Raw genomic sequence first — 20153 nt, 5'->3', positions numbered from 1 at the left:
GGTTCCCAGGTTTGCAGTCGGCTTCTTCTCAGTTTCATGCAGGTTGGGTTGAAAGATCAAGGGTGTTCACTGAGGCTGTCAGGATGCGAGGTAGGGAGCAGCACTGGGTCTGGGTCAGGTTACTCAACAAGTAATTAATGAGAAATGATGATTAGCTAAAAATGCTTTGATCTCCCACCTTGGCTCCTGCAGAACCGGGTCCTTTTCTGGAAGTGATTAGGCGCTGTGAGGTCATTTCTGATGTGGCGTCTTTCAAATCAAAGATGCTACTGAATCACCATCCGTCACCACGCACTTGATTGGCTGTTTCCTCTGGTGGTGATGGATTTGTTTGATCCATCTGCACTCTGGCCGCTTCGTTTTATGACCAGGTGGCGGGATTTGGGGGGCCCTGTCTGTGACCTTACCACCAAGCCCAGAGAATTGAGCTTATTTGAAGCCCGACCTGTGAACTCAGGAGCCAGTTGACCTTGTGCTCAATAGCCAGACACTGTGACCTGGCCAGCTTGCCGGTCATTCCTGGGGAGGAAACTGAGGAAGTGGGGAGGCCGAGCTTCGGCTGCTTGTGGAGAGAGCCTGCTGAAGCGTCCTGCTTCTTAATCCATTATCTCTCGTGGCCAAAGCAGGCTGCCACTTGAATTTCAATTATTGGCAATTTCTTTGGAGTGCAGGAGCAGCGAGGCTGGCCTGTGTGTGAGCAAGTACTGTGGCTGGGGACATGGGGACAGTCCTCTTCAGCAGGTACTGGATCAGCTTCCTCACGAGGATGTTAGGGGCTACACAGGAACTGCGGGAGGAAGCGACACGCACACACCTGACGTGTGTGTCACCCTCGGCTCTGCTCTGCTGTCTCTTCCCCTTCCTCCGCAGTTGGTCATTTAGATCTGGGAGGCGATAAGTCTGGGGGGCCTCGGGAGTGACCAAGCCTTTCCCAGAAGGAGAGGCACAAAATTCGTTTTATGCGTTTCCTGTTCCTACTCGGCTCCCGATTCCTGTCACCGCCGGAGTAATGAAGTTGGTGTACAGTTGGCAAGGAGAATGACTGCCATCATGTCATCTATGCAGGGCCAGGTGGCTTCCTAGACAAGGCAGCGTGGTCCAGCGAGGACCAGCCCGCAGGCATCAGCTCTATCTGGGGAACAAGTTAAGGAAATGCAGCTTCCTGGGCCCCACCCCGGACACTGTGATGTGGTAGGGTTGGGCGGGGCCCGGGAATCTGCACGTTCTAAGTGTTTTGCAGGCAATTCTCACGCACGACTAGGATAAGCTCCGGGGTCAGACGCATCTGGGCATCGAATCCTAGCTCTGCCACTTAACTCACATGTAAAAGGGGCTAGTAACGCTTTCCTGCGAGTTGCTGTCTGTAAAATACCTCAGTAGTCGGCCATTAGTCACTGATAGCAATTAAGTGGGTTTTTGCAATGACGGTTTCTAAGTAAGCGATATCATCCTGAATCTGTCCCCAGAAGCTGGTGGTTTTCTCAATAGAAATAAACTACACAGAAGGAAGGACTGGGAACAGAGAAGGGGGCGAGCGGTGCAGGACTTTTCCATCCCTAAGTTATTTTTTTTTAAATATATTTTATTGATTTTTTTACAGAGAGGAAGGGAGAAGGATAGAGTTAGAAACATCGATCAGCTGCCTCCTGCACACCTCCTACTGGGGATGTGCCCGCAACCAAGGTACATGCCCTTGACTGGAATCGAACCTGGGACCTTTCCGTCCGCAGGCCGACACTCTATCCACTGAGCCAAACCGGTTAGGGCCCATCCCTGAGTTATTGGCTGGTGCTAAAACTTAATTTCCAGCAAGAGTCCGAATCACTTAATTTCCCTGCAGTGGTCACGGGCTGTGCTGAAATGGCTGGTTTAAGAACATGCATCGTGACCCCTTCCTCACTTCCCTGAAGGGGGAAGTCCTAGGCCCTGTGAGCTGGGGAGGGTGCCTGTTGTCTTAGAATGTGCCCCTGGGGCGGCGGTGGGGAAGGAGGTTGAGGCAGTTGCCTTGATGGGCCAGGGTGGGAGGAGAGGGTGTCGATTCCACCCTCCCAGGAGAGGAAAGAGCAGCTCTTGAGGGTGGGCCCAGGTGACGCTCAACAGCAGGGAGGAGGGTGCAGTGAGGGGAACCAAGTAAAATATAACCTGGTCTGGGATCCCCAGGGTTTTCCTAAAGGACAGCGAGGCCTTTTGTAGAGCCCAGAGTTCAGCAGGATCCCTGGAGTGGAGCAGATACCTTTGATAAAAGAATGCCCACAAAAGATGGTCTGTGCATTCTGAACAGTTGTTCACAGAATCAACGACAGAAGAGTCCAGTTGACTGAAAATTATGGGTGGTTCGGGGATGCCAGTTGCTTACAAGCTGGGACCAAGTCTCTGGCTGGTTTACGTGAGCTCCGATTCTAAAATTTGTTAGTGGCTGAACCATAGGACAAGGATCCCCATCAGAGCCCCCCACGACCCCTTTAGTGGAGTGGACTGAAGCCAGGTAGTGGACGTTTCTAGCCACAGCACCTGCGGGGTCCAGGCAGGATGGAGCAGTAGCAGCTTTACCTGCTGGCTTTTGTAAGAGTTGGGGTCGCCTTCTCCCTGTGGCTTCACACCGTCCTCCTTCTCTATGCGTCTGTTTCCAAATTCCCTCTTTTTATGGGGACACCCTAATGACCTCCTTTTAACCGAATCACCTCTGTGAAGACCCTGTCTCCTAATATGGTCACATTCTGGGGGTAGGATTCATCAAAGGAATTTGGGGGGAAATACAGTTCAGCCGAGAACCCTGTTATCATACCTTCCGTGACCCTCTGTCTTTAAAATTCCCAGGTCCCTATCCTGGCCTCGAGTCTTCAGCCATAGCTCTGTCTTAGGATCTACTGATGTCTGTCTCTCTTCCTTGCAGGGGAACTGAGTTACTCCCTCGTTTCCATTTACTTACCATCCTGGGTCTTTACCCCTTTTGGGGGATGGTCCTATTTCCCCACGTACAAATTCTCCACCTCTGGGCCCAACCGAGTTCCTTCTTCACCAGGAAGCTTCCTGCCTGGGTGTTTTCTAGTTGCACCCCAGTCTCCCTGTCCAGCCTTGTCTGGCCTGCTCTGTGGGCTGCGTCAGAAATCAAAGGGCACCCTGGCCTCTCTGGCTCCTGGTTGGGTTCAGCCATTGGGAGGGACCGGTAGGAGAATGGAGCCTGGGAGCAGAGAGGCTGGGGGATTCATTCTCCCAGCGTCCGCCCCACGGGATCCTTGCAGATTGGCGGTTTCCTTCCATTGAGACCACCGCTCCTCTTCCATGGCCTTTCCCAGCTTTTCTCTTTGTTTCTAATAACCATTCCCTCCCCTAGCCCATTGGCCAAAGGGAGGTAACAGCTTATCACTGTCTGCAGCTCTGGGTGCGTCTCCAGGCCTTGTTGGTGCTCTAACCCGATGCACTCTGCTCTGTATATTGAGCCTCTGTTGAAATTTTCTCTGTGAACCTGGTGGGAGGGAGCTGGGGTGCCATCCATTTCCTGCCAAGATCGTGTCTGATTTACTCCCCGGTTTCTCTCTCCACTGGATGTCCACATTCTGCTCTGATTTTTGTTGCATGTCTGTCCTAAGCCTCCACTAGCTTCTTGAGACTGAAGGTCGCCTGTTAATTTTTTCTTTTTAAAAAATGTATTTTTATTGATTTCAGAAAGGAATGGAGAGGGAGAGAGAGAAACATCAATGATGAGAGGGAGTCATTGATTGGCTGCCTCCTGCACGCCCCCTACTGGGGATTGAGCCCTGCAACTTGGGCATGTGCTCTTGACCGGAATCGAACCTGAGACCCTTCAGTCCACAGGCCTACACTCTATCCACTGAGCCAAACCAGCTAGGGCTGGGGCTGTTAACTCTTTATGTATTTTTGTATCCTGTCTTGCATGATTGATCCCAGATAGCAAGGGCCTGGGAAATGTTTGTTGAGTGAATGAACTTGATAGCAAGGTCTTCCTAGAGCTTCTAAAAGATAAAGTTGTGTTCAATCCCTGTCAGTCACTCTGATCTCCAAGTGTCCCCCGAGGCCTCCCTTTGGTGAGAGGAAGTGCCTCTCCTTACTTTAACTTTTGTTTCCCACTCCCACTAAGAAGGGCTCCTTGGCACACCCTAGAGACTCCCTGAAATGTAGGCCTTTCTCCCACCGACTTAGAAAGATCCTGTGTCACCTGGAATTTTGCAGCCATCACCTGTATCGTTCACAACCACTGCACTGGAACTTTAAGACAGCGTTCAGCCGAAAAAACCTGTAATTAAAGTCTGCAGCCCAGGATTTCTTTCTTCATCTGATAACCTGCTTAGCTGTCTGTGTTAATAATGCCAACGACAATTCTTGGAAAGCAATTGCATTGTTGAGGGCTCCTGCCTTCGGTGGAGTAATTAGAAAGCCAGGCCAGCGCCGGAAGTGATGGAGGGCCGTGATCATGGTTATATTTCTGGAATAATGGCCTATCCTTCAGTCTTTTCTTTTTGTCAAATGTCATCGTATATTTTCCCCGTTGAAAGGAGGACACTTGACCACTGACACTGGGAGTAAGTGGTCCTGTTCTTTTCCCCCCTCTCTATAATTTGGCTTTGTTAGAAAGATGGATGGAGGTGCTACCAAATGATGTCAGGTAATCTTTCTCCAGAGTTAGCTGATCTAAAGGAAAAGGCATGATTAGGTGAATACAGGTGAAATATTTACATTGTTTAACTTTGCTTTCGTGTTACAAAGGTGGGAAGGGCAAGTATATTTGTTGGGACAAAGAAAGCAGGTGGGTACCCCTGAAACTAATACAAAATAATATTGAATGTGAACTGTAATTGAAAAATGAAATTTTAAAAAAAGTAGTGGGAAGTGAAAGTAATAGTAAAACCTGCTCTAACCCACTGGCCTTCTCACCAGTGAATGTAAATGACTAAACAGCAACGCACTTTGCAGGAGTTCAGAAGATAATTTCTCTTGGACACTTGGGTCGCTTCCTCTCTGTCTGTGTAAGTAATGCTGCCGTGAACACGAGTGTATAAACATCTTTTTGAGCCCTTACTGGCAATTCTTTTGGGTATATACTCAGAAATGGAATTGCTGGATCATATAGAAATTGTATGTTTACTTTTTTGAGGAATTGCCACACCATTTTCCACAGCAGCAGCACCATTTTTTAAAAATATATTTTTATTGATTTCAGAGAGGAAGGGAGAGGGAGAGAGACAGAAACATCAAGGATGAGAGAGAATCATCGATTGGCTGCCTCCTGCCCACCCCTCACTGGGGATCGAGCCCGCAACCCGGATATGTGCCCTTGACTGGAATCGAACTTGGAACCCTTCAGTTGGAAGGCCAATGCTCTATCCACTGAGCCAAGCCGGCCAGGGCAGCAGCACCATTTTTTATTCCCGCTAACAGTACAGAGGGGTTCCAGTTTCTCCACATCCTCGCCAACACTTGTTAGTTTCTGTTTGTTGTTGTTGTTTAAATAGCCATCCTAATGGGCGTTATTTCTTTTTGACTCACTTTATTTTGTATGCTGAAGCATTGTTTAGAAAATTACAGACGTTCGTGATAATTCTGCCTCTAAATACTTACACTTGCCTCTCTGAAAAAGACGGAATTTCTGCATTAGCCAAAATAACATTATTACCCCTAACAAAATTGATAATTCCTTAACGCCACCTAATGCCTGGTCATCCTGGTCATGTTCAGATTCCCCAAATGATCCTTTATAAAAGCTGCACCGCCCACACCAGGATCCAACCCAGGACCACACATTGAATCTGTTCTGAACCCTCTCTCTTCATCCAGACCTTCCTTAGGATGGCGATTTGTGAGAAGGTGGAAGGAACCTTGTGGGCTGCAGAGCATCTTGTTTCATGCATGTGTCTGAAGCCGCCTGCTGCTGTCCTTAAGCTTCTCCCCTCTCTCTTGGAACTTCTGTAAATTAGGCATTCGATCTAAAGGCTTGGTAAGATTAAAATCATAGTTAGCGATTAAGGTGGTGGTGGTCTGATCCTTCCTCCCATTACTCAGTTATGTTCGTCCATCTTTCTCCTGTAGAATAATCTGGAAGGCAATGCCGTGGCCCCTTGCTTCCCTCCGCCATTCACTGGTTTCAACACCAGGTGACGATTCTTTCCTGTGTCAGTTTTACCAGGAGATGTGGAGTGAATTTGCCGGCATCCTCTCCCAAGCTTTCCCTCATCCGTCAGGGTTGCCCTGCTCTAGAGCTCCCCCCGAAAAGGCAGTGCTCATGCTTATTCTGTCCCTTTAAAGACTAATTTTCAAAGGAAGGAGTCCGTTTAATAGCAGCTTCACACGGTGACAGACGAGTTTTGTCAGGCCTTTTCTATTCGGAGTGTCATGATAAACTCATGGATTTTCATAGATCCAGGAGGATTTCAAAGGCAAATTGGCCCTCTGGAGATAAGCCGTTTTTGAAGAAAAGCAAGAATGGTACACGAAGAGAGGCCCATGGCATCTGTGTGTGTGTGTGTGTGTGTGTCTTTCCCCATTCCTCCCCCCACAGCCAAACTAGACATTTGCATTTGCCAGGGGTGTGTGTGTGTGTGTGTGTGTGTGTGTGTGTGTGTGTGTGTGTATTCCCCCATCCACTCTCCCAGCCACACCAGAGCGAGCGTTTGCATTCACATTTGCCAGGCATGCATCCCTAAGTGAAAGGCATGAACGTTTCGTCAGAGCCCATCAGTGACTGTTCGCAGCTCAGAGAAGATGTGATTCAATTCTCTCCTTGGTTTGATTAGTTTCAACATGTCCCAGGGTGTAGGGCCAACATTCCCAACCAGGTTACCTTTTAGGCATAGGAGTTAAGATCACTCTTAAGTGATGGCTATTATATACACTTTTTCATTTAGGTAAAGTTCACCTAACATAAAAGTAACCATTTTAGCCCTGGTCGGTGTGACAGTTGGTTGGAGCATTGTCCTGTGCACCAAAAGGTGGTGAGTTCGAGTCCCGGTTAGGGCACATACCCAGGTTTCAGGTTCTATCCCCATTGGGGCAAGTACGGGAGGCAACCGATTAATGTTTCTCTCACCTCTCGATTTTTCTTTCCCTCCCTCCCTCCCTCCTTCCCTCCCTTCTTCTCTCTAAAAATCAATAAATCGTAACCTTTCAGAAAAAAGTTTATTGCCCTAACCGGTTTGGCTCAGTGGATAGAGCGTCGGCCTGCGGACTGAAAGGTCCCAGGTTCGATTCCGGTCAAGGGCATGTACCTGGGTTGCGAGCACATCCCCAGTAGGGGGCGTGCAGGAGGCAGCTGATCGATGTCTCTCTCTCATCGATGTTTCTAACTCTCTATCCCTCTCTCTTCCTCTCTGTAAAAAATAAAATATATATTTTTAAAAAGTTTGATTTTTATTATTATTATTTTTAAAAATATATATCTTTTTGTTGATTTCAGAGAGGAAGGGAGAGAGAGAGGGGGAGAGAGAGATAGAAACATCAATGATGAGAGAGGATCATTAATTGAGCCCAAAAGCTGGGAATGTGTCCTGAAAGGTTGAACTGGCAACCCTTCTGTGCATGGTACAACACCCAACCCATTGAGCCACACTGGCCAGGGCAAAAAACACACCACAAAAACAAAACATTTTTAAGTGAACAATTCAGTGACATTTAGTACATTCACAATGTTGTGCAACCACCACCTCTGTCTAAATTTCAAGATAATTTCAGAACTCCAAAAAGAAACCCTGTACCCATCACTTCCCACTCCCCCCCCCCCCCCAAAAAAAAAAATACACCCCTCAGCCCCTGGCAACCACCAATCTATTTTCTCTCTCAATGGGTTTACCTATTCTGGACATTTCATATATATGGAATCATACAATATGTGGCCTTTTGTGTGTGACTTTTTGCACTTAGCAGTATGTTTTCAAGGTTTATCCCCATTGAGCAGGTGTCAGTGCTTCACCCCTTTTTGTGGTTGAGTAACATTCCACTGGTTGGGAAGACTGAATTTTGTTTGCTCGTTCATCATTGGATGGAATTTGGGTTGTTTCCACATTTTGGCCATTGTGAGCAGAGCCGCTATTAGTGGTGAATATAATTTTACCTCTTGACTGTCTGCTTTTCATCCCATTTTGCGTCATCTTTGGATTTGGTCTTTTCTTTTGAGTGTAAGTTCCATGTACAGAACTTTATATCCCGTTTCTCCAAAGACTTTCTTTGGCAGATGGTGGGATAGACAGTGTGATGACTGGTTTCATGCCGGGAAACCAAGGTGTGTGTGTAGGGGTAGATTTGACTTTGTTATAAAAAATGTTTTTAAATTACAAAAGTCCTGGTTTTAGGAAGTATGCTGGCATTTTATGCATTTTTATTTTTTTATATGTTTTTATTGATTTTTAGAGACAGAGGAAAGGAGAGGGAGAGAGAGGAGGAGAGAAACATCGATGTGAGAAAGAAACATCAATCGGCTGCCTCCTGCATGTATCCCAACCAAGGATCAAGTCCACAACCTGTGCATGTACCCTGACCAGGAATCAGACTGGCAACCTTTCGGTACATGGGACAATGCTCAACCAACTGAGTCACAGGGGCCAGCGCATTTCATGCATTTTTAGCTCCTTATACTTTCCAGAGTTCGTGGGGAGAGTGGTTTGTCTAATGAATCCATTTGTTTCATCTGAATTCTCTGAGCGCTCAGCCTTAGTCTGGATTTTTGTGGGGAAATAAATAGAGGAGGGAAATAACCAAGGTCAGCGAATGAATTGGAAATGGGTGGATGGTGGGAAAACATTTCTCAAATCAATGCCATTCACCTGTTAAACTAGTTAATTTTTTTAAAATGTTATGCACAGTCACAAATCTTCCAGTGACGGTGAATACTTATTGGTTGATTTGGGTAGTGTAAGGAGACGTTATTAGGAGAGGAACCCCTTTTCACAGGAAGTTCTGTCTGTCGCAAGGGCTTATATGACTTAGTTTGTAAATGCTCATGGAATGACTGTCCCCGGGGGAGGGGGGGGGGAGAATGGGGAGATAAAAAGTAACTAAACAACATCAATAATTTCCTTAACAGAAATCACTGCTGCCTTTTTGTCACTCAGGCATTCTCTGAACCGTAGTTTTATCCAGGCTACCCTGCAGTCAGCCCTAAGTTGCTATGTGACACTAGGCAAAAATTCCTCCTATTTACATTTTATTAGAAAAACAAAAAAAGCCCTCCTTTTGCTGTTGGGGGGGGCAGGGGGGAACCTACTGAAGAACAGAGAGAGAGACAAGTGGTGGAGTGACAGTAAAGTAACTGAAGCATGCATTCTCTGTTGCTTTTTAAGCATAAATTAATACTTGCATTAAGAAGCGACCCCTTGGCATGCCTGCTTTGTCATTTCTGTTCCCTCCTTAGGGGCAGGTTGACAGATGGTATCCCTTGGTTCAGGAGAGTGCCAGCCCATTCTCTTTTCCTGCCCTGATCCTCCAGAACAGTGGTTCTCAACCTTCCTAATGCCGCGACCCTTTAATACAGTTCTTCATGTTGTGGTGACCCCCAACCATAAAATTATTTTCGTTGCTACTTCATAACTGTAATTTTGCTACTGTGATGAATCGTAATGTAAATATCTGTGTTTTCCGATGGTCTTAGGCGACCCCTGTGAAAGGGTCGTTCCACCCCCAAAGGGGTCGCGACCCACAGGTTGAGAACCACTAGCAGGGTCGCCTAAGACCGTCGGAAAACACAGATATTTAAAGTGATGTTCCCGAGCTGTAGCCATGCCCTTTGCGGCAGGGGCACAAGGAGAGGGGCCACATGCAGGAGACACCCTCGCCCTAGGGGAACCCAGAGCCCAGAGGGCACTTGCCGAGCGTGCCCTTTCCCTTCCCCGTTCCTGGGAGTGGGGATGGGGAGATAGATTTCTGCCACCTTTTGCCTTAGCTCCCTGCCTGTACTCACCCTGGGTCAGCCTGCAGTGCTACGTCTGGGCACAATCTCTCAGTAATAGGGGTCATTCCTGGTGTCTCCTGATCCGACAAGTGGACCAGAAAATTAAATGATACTCCGAGAGAAAGCAGGGACATGGGTGAGGACTGTGATCCAGGCAGACTTGGCATCTATCTATTTTTATTTCCTCACCACTTGGTGAAAGTTCTGGATCCTCTGGCTCGGGCAAGCGCCAACTGCCCGGTGGCATCAGCTTTGGAGATCGCTTTCTAAGAATGTAAGCCTAGGCTAAGTGGAGCCAGGTGAGTGTTCACTTCTTAGGGTCACTGAAAGATGAGGTGCAGCTCTGGTCTGGTGGCTCAGTTGGTTGGAGCATCATCCCATACCCTGAAAGGTCATCGGCTCGATTCCCAGTCAGGGCACATACCTAGGTTGAGGGTTTGATCCCCGGGGCAGGGCGTGTATGGGAGGCAACAGATGGATGTTTCTCTCACATTGATGTTTCTCTCTCCCCGTCTCTCTCTCTCTAAAAGTCAATAAAAACATGTCCTCGGGTGAGGATTAAAAAAAAGAAGAAGAAAGATGAGATCCAGAGGGAGGGAAAATGAGCCTAAGGTACGAAGTAAAGGCTGAATTTTAAGGTGGCAGTTTTACTGGGCAAGGGCTGGTGTGATGTATTTTATATCCCATCCAGGCCACTATTAATACAAAACAAATGTTGGATAATTGTGTGCATCACTTAGCTAAAGGAAACAATTGTGAAAAATATAAGATACTCAGAACAGACATGTTTCAGTAAAGAGCAAGTCCGCTGGGATTTTTTCCCGTAGTGTCAGTGGGTGTATACATTTCAGACAGACTTTAAAATCCACTCTGTAAGACAGGCATCCCTGTTTATTCACTCTTGCTGACTCCCTGCTAGAAGCCTCCTGAGTTTTATTTACAAGTTCTGTGCCACACGGTCTGCCTTCCTTGAAAGACTAGGCCATGACCTGCCTGTGGGTCCCTTCTGTTCTCACAGTGGATTTCTCAGCCAGTGGCCTGAGCATGAATTAACAGTTGGATGACATTGAAGAGTTGACGGCCAGATTTCACAGCGAATGGGGGCTCTTTCTGGGGAAAGCCTCTGATCTCTTTACGGAAGGTCACCCATTCCTCTGCTGGGCAAACCTTCCCATTTTACAGATGAAGAATCTGAGCAGGTACAGGTATGCATATTCAGTGTCACGTTGGGTATCCCTCCTTAGGTGATGAGTATGCTGGCTGCTAGGCTGTCTTTCTGCTCCTCAGCTTGGGTTGAGCTAAGGTCTTAATTCTTACAGCATTGACCACTATAGCTAAGGGTCGGGAGTTCCTCTTCCATCAGAGTAAGGGCAGCTGGTGTAAGTGCCCATAGATTTTTATTTATTTTTTAAATTAATCTCAATCTGGCTTTACAGTAACAATTTTCTGCAGGAGTGGGCTTCTTTTGGAGCAAGCACTAGGAACCTTTACAGTTTAGAAACCCACACCTTCTGGGCCAGCCCGGTAGTTGCCAGTCTCCAAGGACAGCGCATTCAGGGGTTCTCTCCGGTAGCCTCCACGTCTGGGGCTCGATCTGAACTCCCATCTGCACCACCCCACATTCAACACTAATTCCCTCTTCCACTTGGAAAGGTAAACCTGAGGGCAGAGAGGGCAGAGTCAGGGAGAAATGGGCCCCCAGATGGATTCCAGGCCAGCGGGCCTGCAAGCTCTGGGCGCGGGATTCTCGGGTTCGCGGACATCAGGTCCTCGTTCCAGAGCTTGTGCAAACCCGGAGCCCGGGTGTCCGCTTCGGGGGCACAGGGACCGTGCCTGGCGTCGCGTGCAGGGTTGTTCCCCATTGGCCCCTGCACCCCGAGACTCCCACGGGACGCCCCGCAGGACCACACAAAAGACCCCACCCCAGGTCGGGCGTGCATTTCCTGTTAGATTGGCGGCGGCGTGCAGCCAGCCACCCGTGTGTATCCCGGGGCGCACGGGCCGGGCGGGGCATGGGGCACGCCCCCACGCAGCCCCAGTCCCCGCGAGGGCCGCCCTCTGCGGGTCCGCCCCCGTGTCACCGCAGGCTGGGTTCCCTTTGTGTGCGGCCTGAGAGCCGCGGCCGCGCCATTGGCCCGCCGGCCCGGGGGGCCAGCCCCTTCCTGGCTCGCCTCATGCATATGCATGAGCGCCCGGCCCTCCCTCCCCGCCCCGGCCCCTCCCCGCCCCCTCCCGCGCGGGCGTGCGAGGCGCGCGGCGCGGCTCCCTCCTCGCGGCGCGGGAGCCCGAGCCCGAGCCCGAGCCCGGGCGAGCCGAGCCTGCTCCGGGCGGGCGGCGGTGGCGGCGGCGGCGCTCCAGCCATGTCAGCGCGCGCGAGCCTGGGCCCACCATGAGCCATGGCCATGTCCGTGAGCGCCGAGGACGACGACTATGAATCGGAGCCGGACCAGGTCAGGGGCCCGGGGTGGGGCTGAGGGAGGGACCCGCCACCCGACCTCCAGACCGACCGACTGACGCGCCCTGGGCGGCCGCGACGCCACCCCGCCGCGATCAGGAGAAAGTTTTGCAGCCGCTGCCGGTGGTGCCGCCAGGGCCGGGCCCGAGCGGGGTAGAGAGGAGCGCGGCAGGCCGGCGGGCGCCCCGGGCCCCGCAGCCGGCCCGGGCAGGGGGCGTGTGCGAGTGGCTGTGCGCTGGGGTGGCCGGCCGTGCCGCGGGGACAATGTGGGCCTCGCCGTCGGGCGGGCCCTGCCAGGCGCCGGCCCGGGCCCGCGGGCAAGTTGCGGGCGCCGGCGCGCGGGCGGTCGGCCGGGGCGCGCCGCGCCCTCCCCTCGCGCCCTCGCCTGCGGCCCACGCGCGTGCCGGCCGCCCGGGCGCACCCGAACCTGCGGGCGCCGGCGCCTCCCTCCTTAACGTTCGCAAAGTTGCATCGGGACCCTCGGCCTCTGGGCTGGAGGACGCCGCGGCCCGGAGGGTGGGCGGTCCGGGCCCGACGGCCCGAGCTTTTGTCTGGGCGCTGCGCGCCCGCCGCCCGCCGTGGGCCGACGAGACAGGAGGGAGACAGGAAGGGGTGCGAGCCGCGGCCGGCGCGGGGAATCCGGAACCGGCGAGTGCGCTTCGCGGCAGAGGAAGCCGTGACCCCAGATGGCAGTATTTGGCCTCCGTTGGGTTTAGAAGGGAAAGCAACCTCTCTTGGGAGCAGGGGGGAGAAATCTGTGTATAAAACAAAAGCCCTGGGTGTGTTTATAGCGTGAATTTACTCCGGGAAGACTCGCGGTTGGGAAGCGGGAGAAGAAAGTGGAGGTTTTACGAAGTATAATCTGTACAGTATTTGAAACAGGACACGAGCGAGGTAGACTTGTCCCGAGAATTAAGCATTGGATGGTTGTGTTGTCATGGGACTAGGTGAGTAAGGTGCTTGTTTATAATCCTCGGTGTATTTCCTCGATGCGATCAAGATGTTTGGGGATGTTCAGGCCTAGACGTAGGACGTTTTATCCTTCCATTAGGCGTGATTGAGGAAGTACTGTTCAGGTTGCACCTAAGTCGTACCACATGTTATCGAGTGGCTTTACTTAGCAGAGACGAAGTTAAATTGTATGGTTTTCTCAGTTTGGCTGGATATTCTTCAGGCTCACGTACCTTATGAGATGTTCCTGAGTCTCCCTGGTTTTATGAATTGGACTACCTCAGAGGCAACCCAAGCGGTTTGAAGGAGCTTGGAACTTTTATCCGTCAGTAGCGATGTCAACCAATGGGTCTCATATTCTTGCTGCTTAGTTCACACCTCAACTCTAGGTTTGAAGATTTCCGTTTAGTTTGGGTGTACCTAATCCCTGCCCACAGTTGACCATTTCTGTGGCATCTGGTCATTCATAAGACACTTCACACTTTGGTGTTTCAGGATCCAGGTTCCTGTTACCTGTTTTGGTTTTGTTTTTTAATTTGGCCACGCAGTCTGGCCTTCGATAGATATAATCTTTGCCACTGCATGAGGCAAGACTTGGTATGTCTCTGGGCTTACAACCACGTTTGCAGCTCCTGCCACTCCTGAGAGAGACCTCCACCAAGAGAGGACCTGGACGCCTGTAGACAGATTTTGTTTGCCTCCTTCTCCGTCAGCCAGTGTGGCCCTTGGAGTTATCAGCCATGGAAGTTCTCGAGGTTGCGGTGTTCACACGAAGATGATCTTTCCCCACACACACGCATTGAGGGAGAAGACCTCTAAGCCAGGTCAATGGGCAACAGGTTTTTCTGTAGTCCTAACAGAGAAAATGGTTGTCAGCTAAGATAACCAGCATTGGCAGCACTCGAAGCTGTGGCTCACTTGCCTCGAGCCTCCCTACTTCTTCCTCATCAGTTTTTGTGTTTTTTTCCAGTCCTGGGATTTCTTGGGCCTGCGTAGAAGAGTGGCTTCCTTCAAGGACCTCCAAGGCAGGTGTTTCCAAATGAAAGCCAGACTCGCCAGGTTGCAGGTTCTAGACCCCACTCTTCAAAATAAGTCTCCTTCACGGAGGGCTCGTCCATCCCCCTGCCAGAACGGGCTGGCACCACCGGAGAGGCCCTTTATGAGAAGGCGTGGGAGACCTGGCATGTGGGTATGCAGGTGTACTTGCTCACCTGCTTTGTGAAGGACCCCGTGGAGGCCCTGCTGGGAAGTTCCAGTTGCCCAGTCCATCCATCCCTGCAGCCGCGCCGAGCCCCTCACCCCCACCCCTCACCAGAATTCTCCCGCTGTACGGGTGAAAGTGCTCGTCTCTCATTCCCACCCAAGTCAGGTGTCCCGTTCTGGGCACCATCGGGCTTCCTTAGGCCTGTTCTGCTGGGCTGGCCTGTCTGTCCCGTGCCTTCCCACAGCGGCCTGGCTTCCCTCTGCTCCCGAGGTCCGGCCTGTGGGACCAGAGCAAGGGGGTAATGGTGAGTGGAAGGAGCCCCTCCCACACTCTTTACCAATGATCACCTTAGTCTGGGCCTTCTCCCATCGACTTCCTTTGCTTTTCCAGTGCAGAATGTGTCTGAAAATTCTCCCGCTCTGCTTTTCAGTTTGAGGAGATGCCCCTTAAAGAAGCGCTTGTTAGTGAGAAGAATTCTTGTTCCATCTTGGGTGTTTTGTTTGTTTTTTACCCCTGAAGTGAAAACAGTTTTATTCCTTAAAAAGAAATGTTTTTATTGATTTCAGAGAGACGAAGGGAGAGAGGGATAGAAACATCAATGAGAATCATCAATCGGCTGCCTCCTGCACGCCCCCTACTGGGGATGGAGCCTGCAACCCAGGCACATGCCCTAACCGGAATCAAACCATGACCCCTTGGTTCCTGGGTCGATGCTCAACCACTGAGCCATACTGGCTGGACTTATTTCTTTTTTTTTTTTAAATAAAAATGATTATTGCTTGTTTAAAGAGATGAATAATAGAAATTTATGAAGAAAATATTTTATAAATTGATGCAGCCCTAATCACTGTGTTACTCATTATAGCCTATATATAGATATATAGATTATATAGATATATAGATATAGATAGATAGATATCAAAGAGGAAGGAAGAGGAAGAGAGAGATAGAAACATCCAGGATGAGAGCGAATCATGGATCGGCTGCCTCCTGCAAGTCCCCCACTGGGGATCGAACCCACAACCCAGGCATGTGCCCTTGACCGGAATCAAACCTGGGACCTTTCAGTTCTCAGGCCGATGCTCTATCCACTGATCTAAACCGGCTAGGGCTCATTATAGCTTCTTAATGACATTTTAAGACAGGGGTCCTTGAATCTTCCTGAAATTATATACAAAAGTTTTGAGACTGTGCCTGTGTGTATTTTCCTGGGGAGAAGGTCTTTAGCTTTCCTCAAACTCTCCAGAAACCTATCTCCTGGGTTCTGGTACTTGTGTTTTCGTGTGTGTGTGTGTGTGTGTGTGTGCTTTTTTATTTGTTTGTTTCTATCTCTTGCTCCTTATCCTCAGCATATAAACAGACTGAAGCCTTCCCTGGGGTCTATAGGTGATTGTTAAGGGACCTCTGGTGCTGCTGAAATCCATCTTTTCCTGGAATGTCCATTATGCTCCAAGATTTGGGAGCAGCTATAATGTTGACATAAATCTGTTATGCAATAGAATGCAACATTAGTGTGACGAAGGAATGCCACTGCTCTGGGGAGCCTGGGGCTACTACCCCTTGTGGGGCTACCTGGCAGTGTGCTGCTGCTAGGGTAGTTTGGTGGGAAACTGTCTCAGTTGTGAAAACATCCACCCAGGCCCAGGTTTTATAGTTTTTCTCACTGACTCCCCTTGACAATTGCAACTCTGGCCAGCTCTCTTCTCGAAACTGTTCCCTGGCTCGGGGATGCCACACCACCTGCTGCCTTGCCTGCCCTTCTGACCGTTCAGCAGCTTGCTCTTTGTCACCTGACCTTTGGATGTTTTGAGTCTTGAAGGTACTGCTCGGGACCCTCTTTTCACTCTGCCCATTCTGCCTGGACAACCTCCCGGACTTAACTAGTTTACCGCTATTGCCTATTCCCAGTTGTATGTGTCAGCTCCGGTCCCTCCTGCCTGCTGGCCACTTTCCTTGGATGTCCCACGGGTTCCTCACATCCGCAGCAGAGCCATTGTTCTCGGTCTTCTCCTAAGCTCCTTATTCTCTTGTTGCTCAAGCCAGAAACCTCCAGGTTTTTGAGGACTCTGCCTGCCTGCATACCCCATGTTCACTCAGCCTCCCGGATCTTCTCACACTGGGTCAGCTTCTAAAATACCTCCTGAGTCATCCCCTCCTCTCATGCCTTCTGTGGCTCCTATTCGTGCCTTCGTAATCTTCAGCTGGACTGCTTGCTGTGGGATCCTCATCTCATCTCCCTGCCTTTCGTCTCACCCACTGCCCAAAACACACTCCCCACATTCTTGCCGGAATCCGATCGTGTTGCTCCTGCATATAAAGTCCTTTGACTACCCTTCTAGGGGCCACCATTTCTGCTGGGCTGGGCTTCTGCCACCTCAGGGCTGTTCGTCAGCAGCCATATCAAGTGATTCCTTCAATGTGTCGTGTTGTTTCACATCTCTATCTTACTCTTCCTTCTGCCTAGAATATCCACTCCCTAACCCCACCCCTACCCCTGGCCTGCAGAGTCCTAGTACCCCTCTAAGACTCTCTGTAGTCACCACCTCCTGTGTCTGTGACACTTTTCCCAACCTCCCTTCCCCGTGAAATGAGGCATTTCTCCTGGGATCCGCACACCAGAGTGCAGGCTTTTGAGCCACTGTCGGGTTCGTATCTCGGCTTCTTCTTTCTCATTTGTCCATGCTATGGCTTTGGGGAGGTTACTTGACTATGCTGTCCCTCAGTTTCCTTACTGCTAAATAGAAACAATGATTCCCACCTCATTGATTATTGATACAAATGTTGAAAAGAGTAATTAATTACTTCAGTAGATGTTAGCTTTTGATATTCTCATCATCATGTTGCATTGCGTTCATGGTTACAGTCTATATCCCTCCTAAGCCCCCCCCCCCCCCCCAGGCTGTAGCGCTTTTGAGAGTTGTGAACAGCTCTTACTCATCTTTATAATTCCAGCATTGAATCTGGTACATAACTCATAGCCTGAAAACACTTGGGTAGGTAGGTGGGTGAATGTGTGAGTGAGGGGGTTAATGAACAAGTCTCACGTGCGCATCACATATTCTATTGACTAGTGGTGTTCAGCATCTTTTTTTTTTCCTTTTTTAAAAAATATATTTTATTGATTTTTTTTTTCTTTTTTTTTTTTTTACAGAGAGGCAGGGAAAGGGATAGAGAGTTAGAAACATCGATGAGAGAGAAACATCGATCAGCTGCCTCCTGCACACCCCCTACTGGGGATATGCCCACAGCCAAGGTACATGCCCTTGACTGGAATCAAACCTGGGACCCTTCAGTCCGCAGGCCAACGCTCTATGCACTGAGCCAAACCGGTTAGGGCTCAACATCTTTTAAAAAAATATTTTTATTGATTTCAGAGAGGAAAGGAGAAGGAAGAGAGAGAGAGAAACATTAATGATGAGAGAGAATCATTGATTGGCTGCCTCCTGCACACCCCCTACTGGGGATTGAGCCTGTGCCCTGACCTGGAATCCAACCGGGACCTCCTGGTTCTTAGGTTGAGCCACACCGCCGGGCTTGAACATCTTTTCCTGTGCTTAGTGCCTACTTGTTTATCTGTTTTGGAGAACTATCTAAATCCTTTGCTCATTTTTAATTTGGGATTTTTTTTTTTAATTGTTGAGTCGTTCGAGTTTCTTATGTATTCTGGATACCAGCTTCTTTCCAGATACATGATTTGCAAGTATTTTCTCCCATTCTGTGGTCTTTTTCATTTTATAGAGCTCTTTAAGCACAACAGCTTTTAAGTTTGAAGTCCAGCTTATCTTTTTTCCTTTTCTCTTTTTGAAGTCCAGCTTATCTTTTTTCTTTTGTTGCCTGTGCCTTTGGCGTCATCCAGAAAACCCTTGCCTAATCCAAGGCCAGGAAGATTTATCCTTAAGCTTTCTTCGAAGAGTTTTATTGTTTTAGCTCTTGCATTTAGATCTTCAACCCATTTTTCAGTTAGTTTTTATGTATAGTGTGAGGTAGGGGTCTAACTTTATTTTTTGCTTACAGATATCCATTTGTTGAAAAGACCCTCATGCCCGGCCAGCATGGCTCAGTGGTTGAGTGTCAACCTATGAACCAGGAGGTCATGGGTTTGATTCCCAGTCAGGCCACATGCCCAGGTTGTGGGCTTGATTCTCAGTAGGGGGTATGCAGGAGGTGGCCGATCACTGATTCTCTCTCATCATTGATACCTCTATCTCCCTCTCCCTTCCTCTCTGAAATCAATAAAAATATATTTTTAGAAAAAAGAAAAGACCCTTCTCTCCCCCCGCAACCCCCAACCCGAATTGTCTTGACATCTTTGTTAAAACTTGTGGCAGCAGCCGCGTTTCCAGCTTGATTTGGCAGCCAGCTAGAGGGGTCGGAATTAAGGTCCTCAGATCAGCGGCTCCTCACACCGCTTCTTTTGAGGCCTTATCTGTCATTTCTGTCATTTGCTCTGTTATTTTTGGGGATGGCTCAGCTGCCATCGAGATCCAGACGGGCTTGTTTTTTCCGTAGATTAGAAAAATGCTTCTTGCTCTAGGAATGTGCTTTGGAAAGCACGGGAAGGTGGGCTTGTTTCAGTCACATCCTGGCTCCGGGACTCTGGCTGGATTGACCCAGTGTTTTTTCCGAGGGACACTGAGTTTGTGGCCAGTGAGGCCACAGGCCTGGCTCAGCGGCTGTTTATACCTGCCATTCCTGAGTGGGAGGGGAGAGGCCTATTTGGATCTTGGAATTTTTAAAATTTTGTTTATTCAGTTCTTCACCAAAGAAGCTAGTCCTTGGAAGTTGGCCCCTGCGCTGCCCTCTCTACCTGACTGGAAGCTCTGGATCACCCCGCTGGTTGCTCATGTTGTGATGATTTGAAGAGCGAGTTGTTAACAGGAGGTGTGCTCTGTGTCAGAATGTATTCCGCACTGTGGAGAGGGAGAAACCGTCCTGGTTTCCATTTCCCTGGAAGTGCGTGTGCTTCTCTGCACCTCCTGTTGGTGCCCACCACACTAAGGGTGTCGAGGTACTAGCTGTGAACCCCTCCCAGGGGCGCGTGGACTCTGGGGGACTCTCACCCTCTTTGCCTTTAGTCCTAGTCTGAAGTATTCAGAGCATGGCTTGAGGGCATGCACAGCCTCTGCTGACTTCATGGCCACGGGCAAGCCACTTACCCTCCAGCTCCAGTTTCCTCATCTGAACAGCAGCATCTCATTGGGTTATTATTGGGGAATATCATATGTGAAATATGCGCACAATAGTGCATACTCAGCACATAGCCACCTTCTCTGCTGTCACCATCCTTGTCGTTGCTTAATGTTTAGGTCCACGTCCCTTACGTTCCATTCTCAAATCCAAAGGCTCTGAAAACTGATCTTTTTTTTTTAAAACTGTTCCGCTGGCAGCAAGACCGGACCTGCACACTATGTCGGCCAATTTGGCATTATCGCTGCGAAACGTGCAACTCGGGGGTGGCCCAGGCCTTCCTGGGATGTTGTGTAAGGACAGTGCAAGGAGGCCGTGAGACCCTTCGCTGCTCAAAGGAAGAGTAACCGGTGTGAGGCTGCCCGGAGGTGGGCAGGCCTGACTGAACTTGGTGTGGCTTTGTGGGAGATGAGGACAAAGGGGTCAGTGGAGCTGGGTTTAGCATCCCCCCCTTTCCCCTG

At 49.7% G+C, this 20153-nt stretch overlaps 1 protein-coding gene across 3 annotated transcripts in view; it reads left to right on the top strand.

Annotated features, from left to right (window-relative positions):
* Nucleotides 1-20153, top strand: part of KDM2B (lysine demethylase 2B) — a 92537-nt gene that overhangs the window by 55369 nt on the left and 17015 nt on the right. The window contains exon 1 of one of the 3 annotated variants that reach the window (XM_080650631.1): nucleotides 12168-12345. The exons of the other annotated variants lie outside the window; for them this stretch is intronic. Within the exon in view, the coding sequence (XP_080506757.1) occupies nucleotides 12292-12345 (54 nt within the window). The 5' untranslated portion in view covers nucleotides 12168-12291. Of the gene's footprint in view, nucleotides 1-12167; nucleotides 12346-20153 lie in introns of those variants that run through there. 3 annotated transcript variants of the gene reach the window in all.

Source organism: Plecotus auritus, assembly GCF_963455305.1.
Source record: "Plecotus auritus genome assembly, chromosome: 13".
Classification (NCBI taxonomy): Eukaryota; Metazoa; Chordata; class Mammalia; order Chiroptera; family Vespertilionidae; genus Plecotus; species Plecotus auritus.
This window is presented reverse-complemented; position numbering and strand designations above follow the sequence as displayed.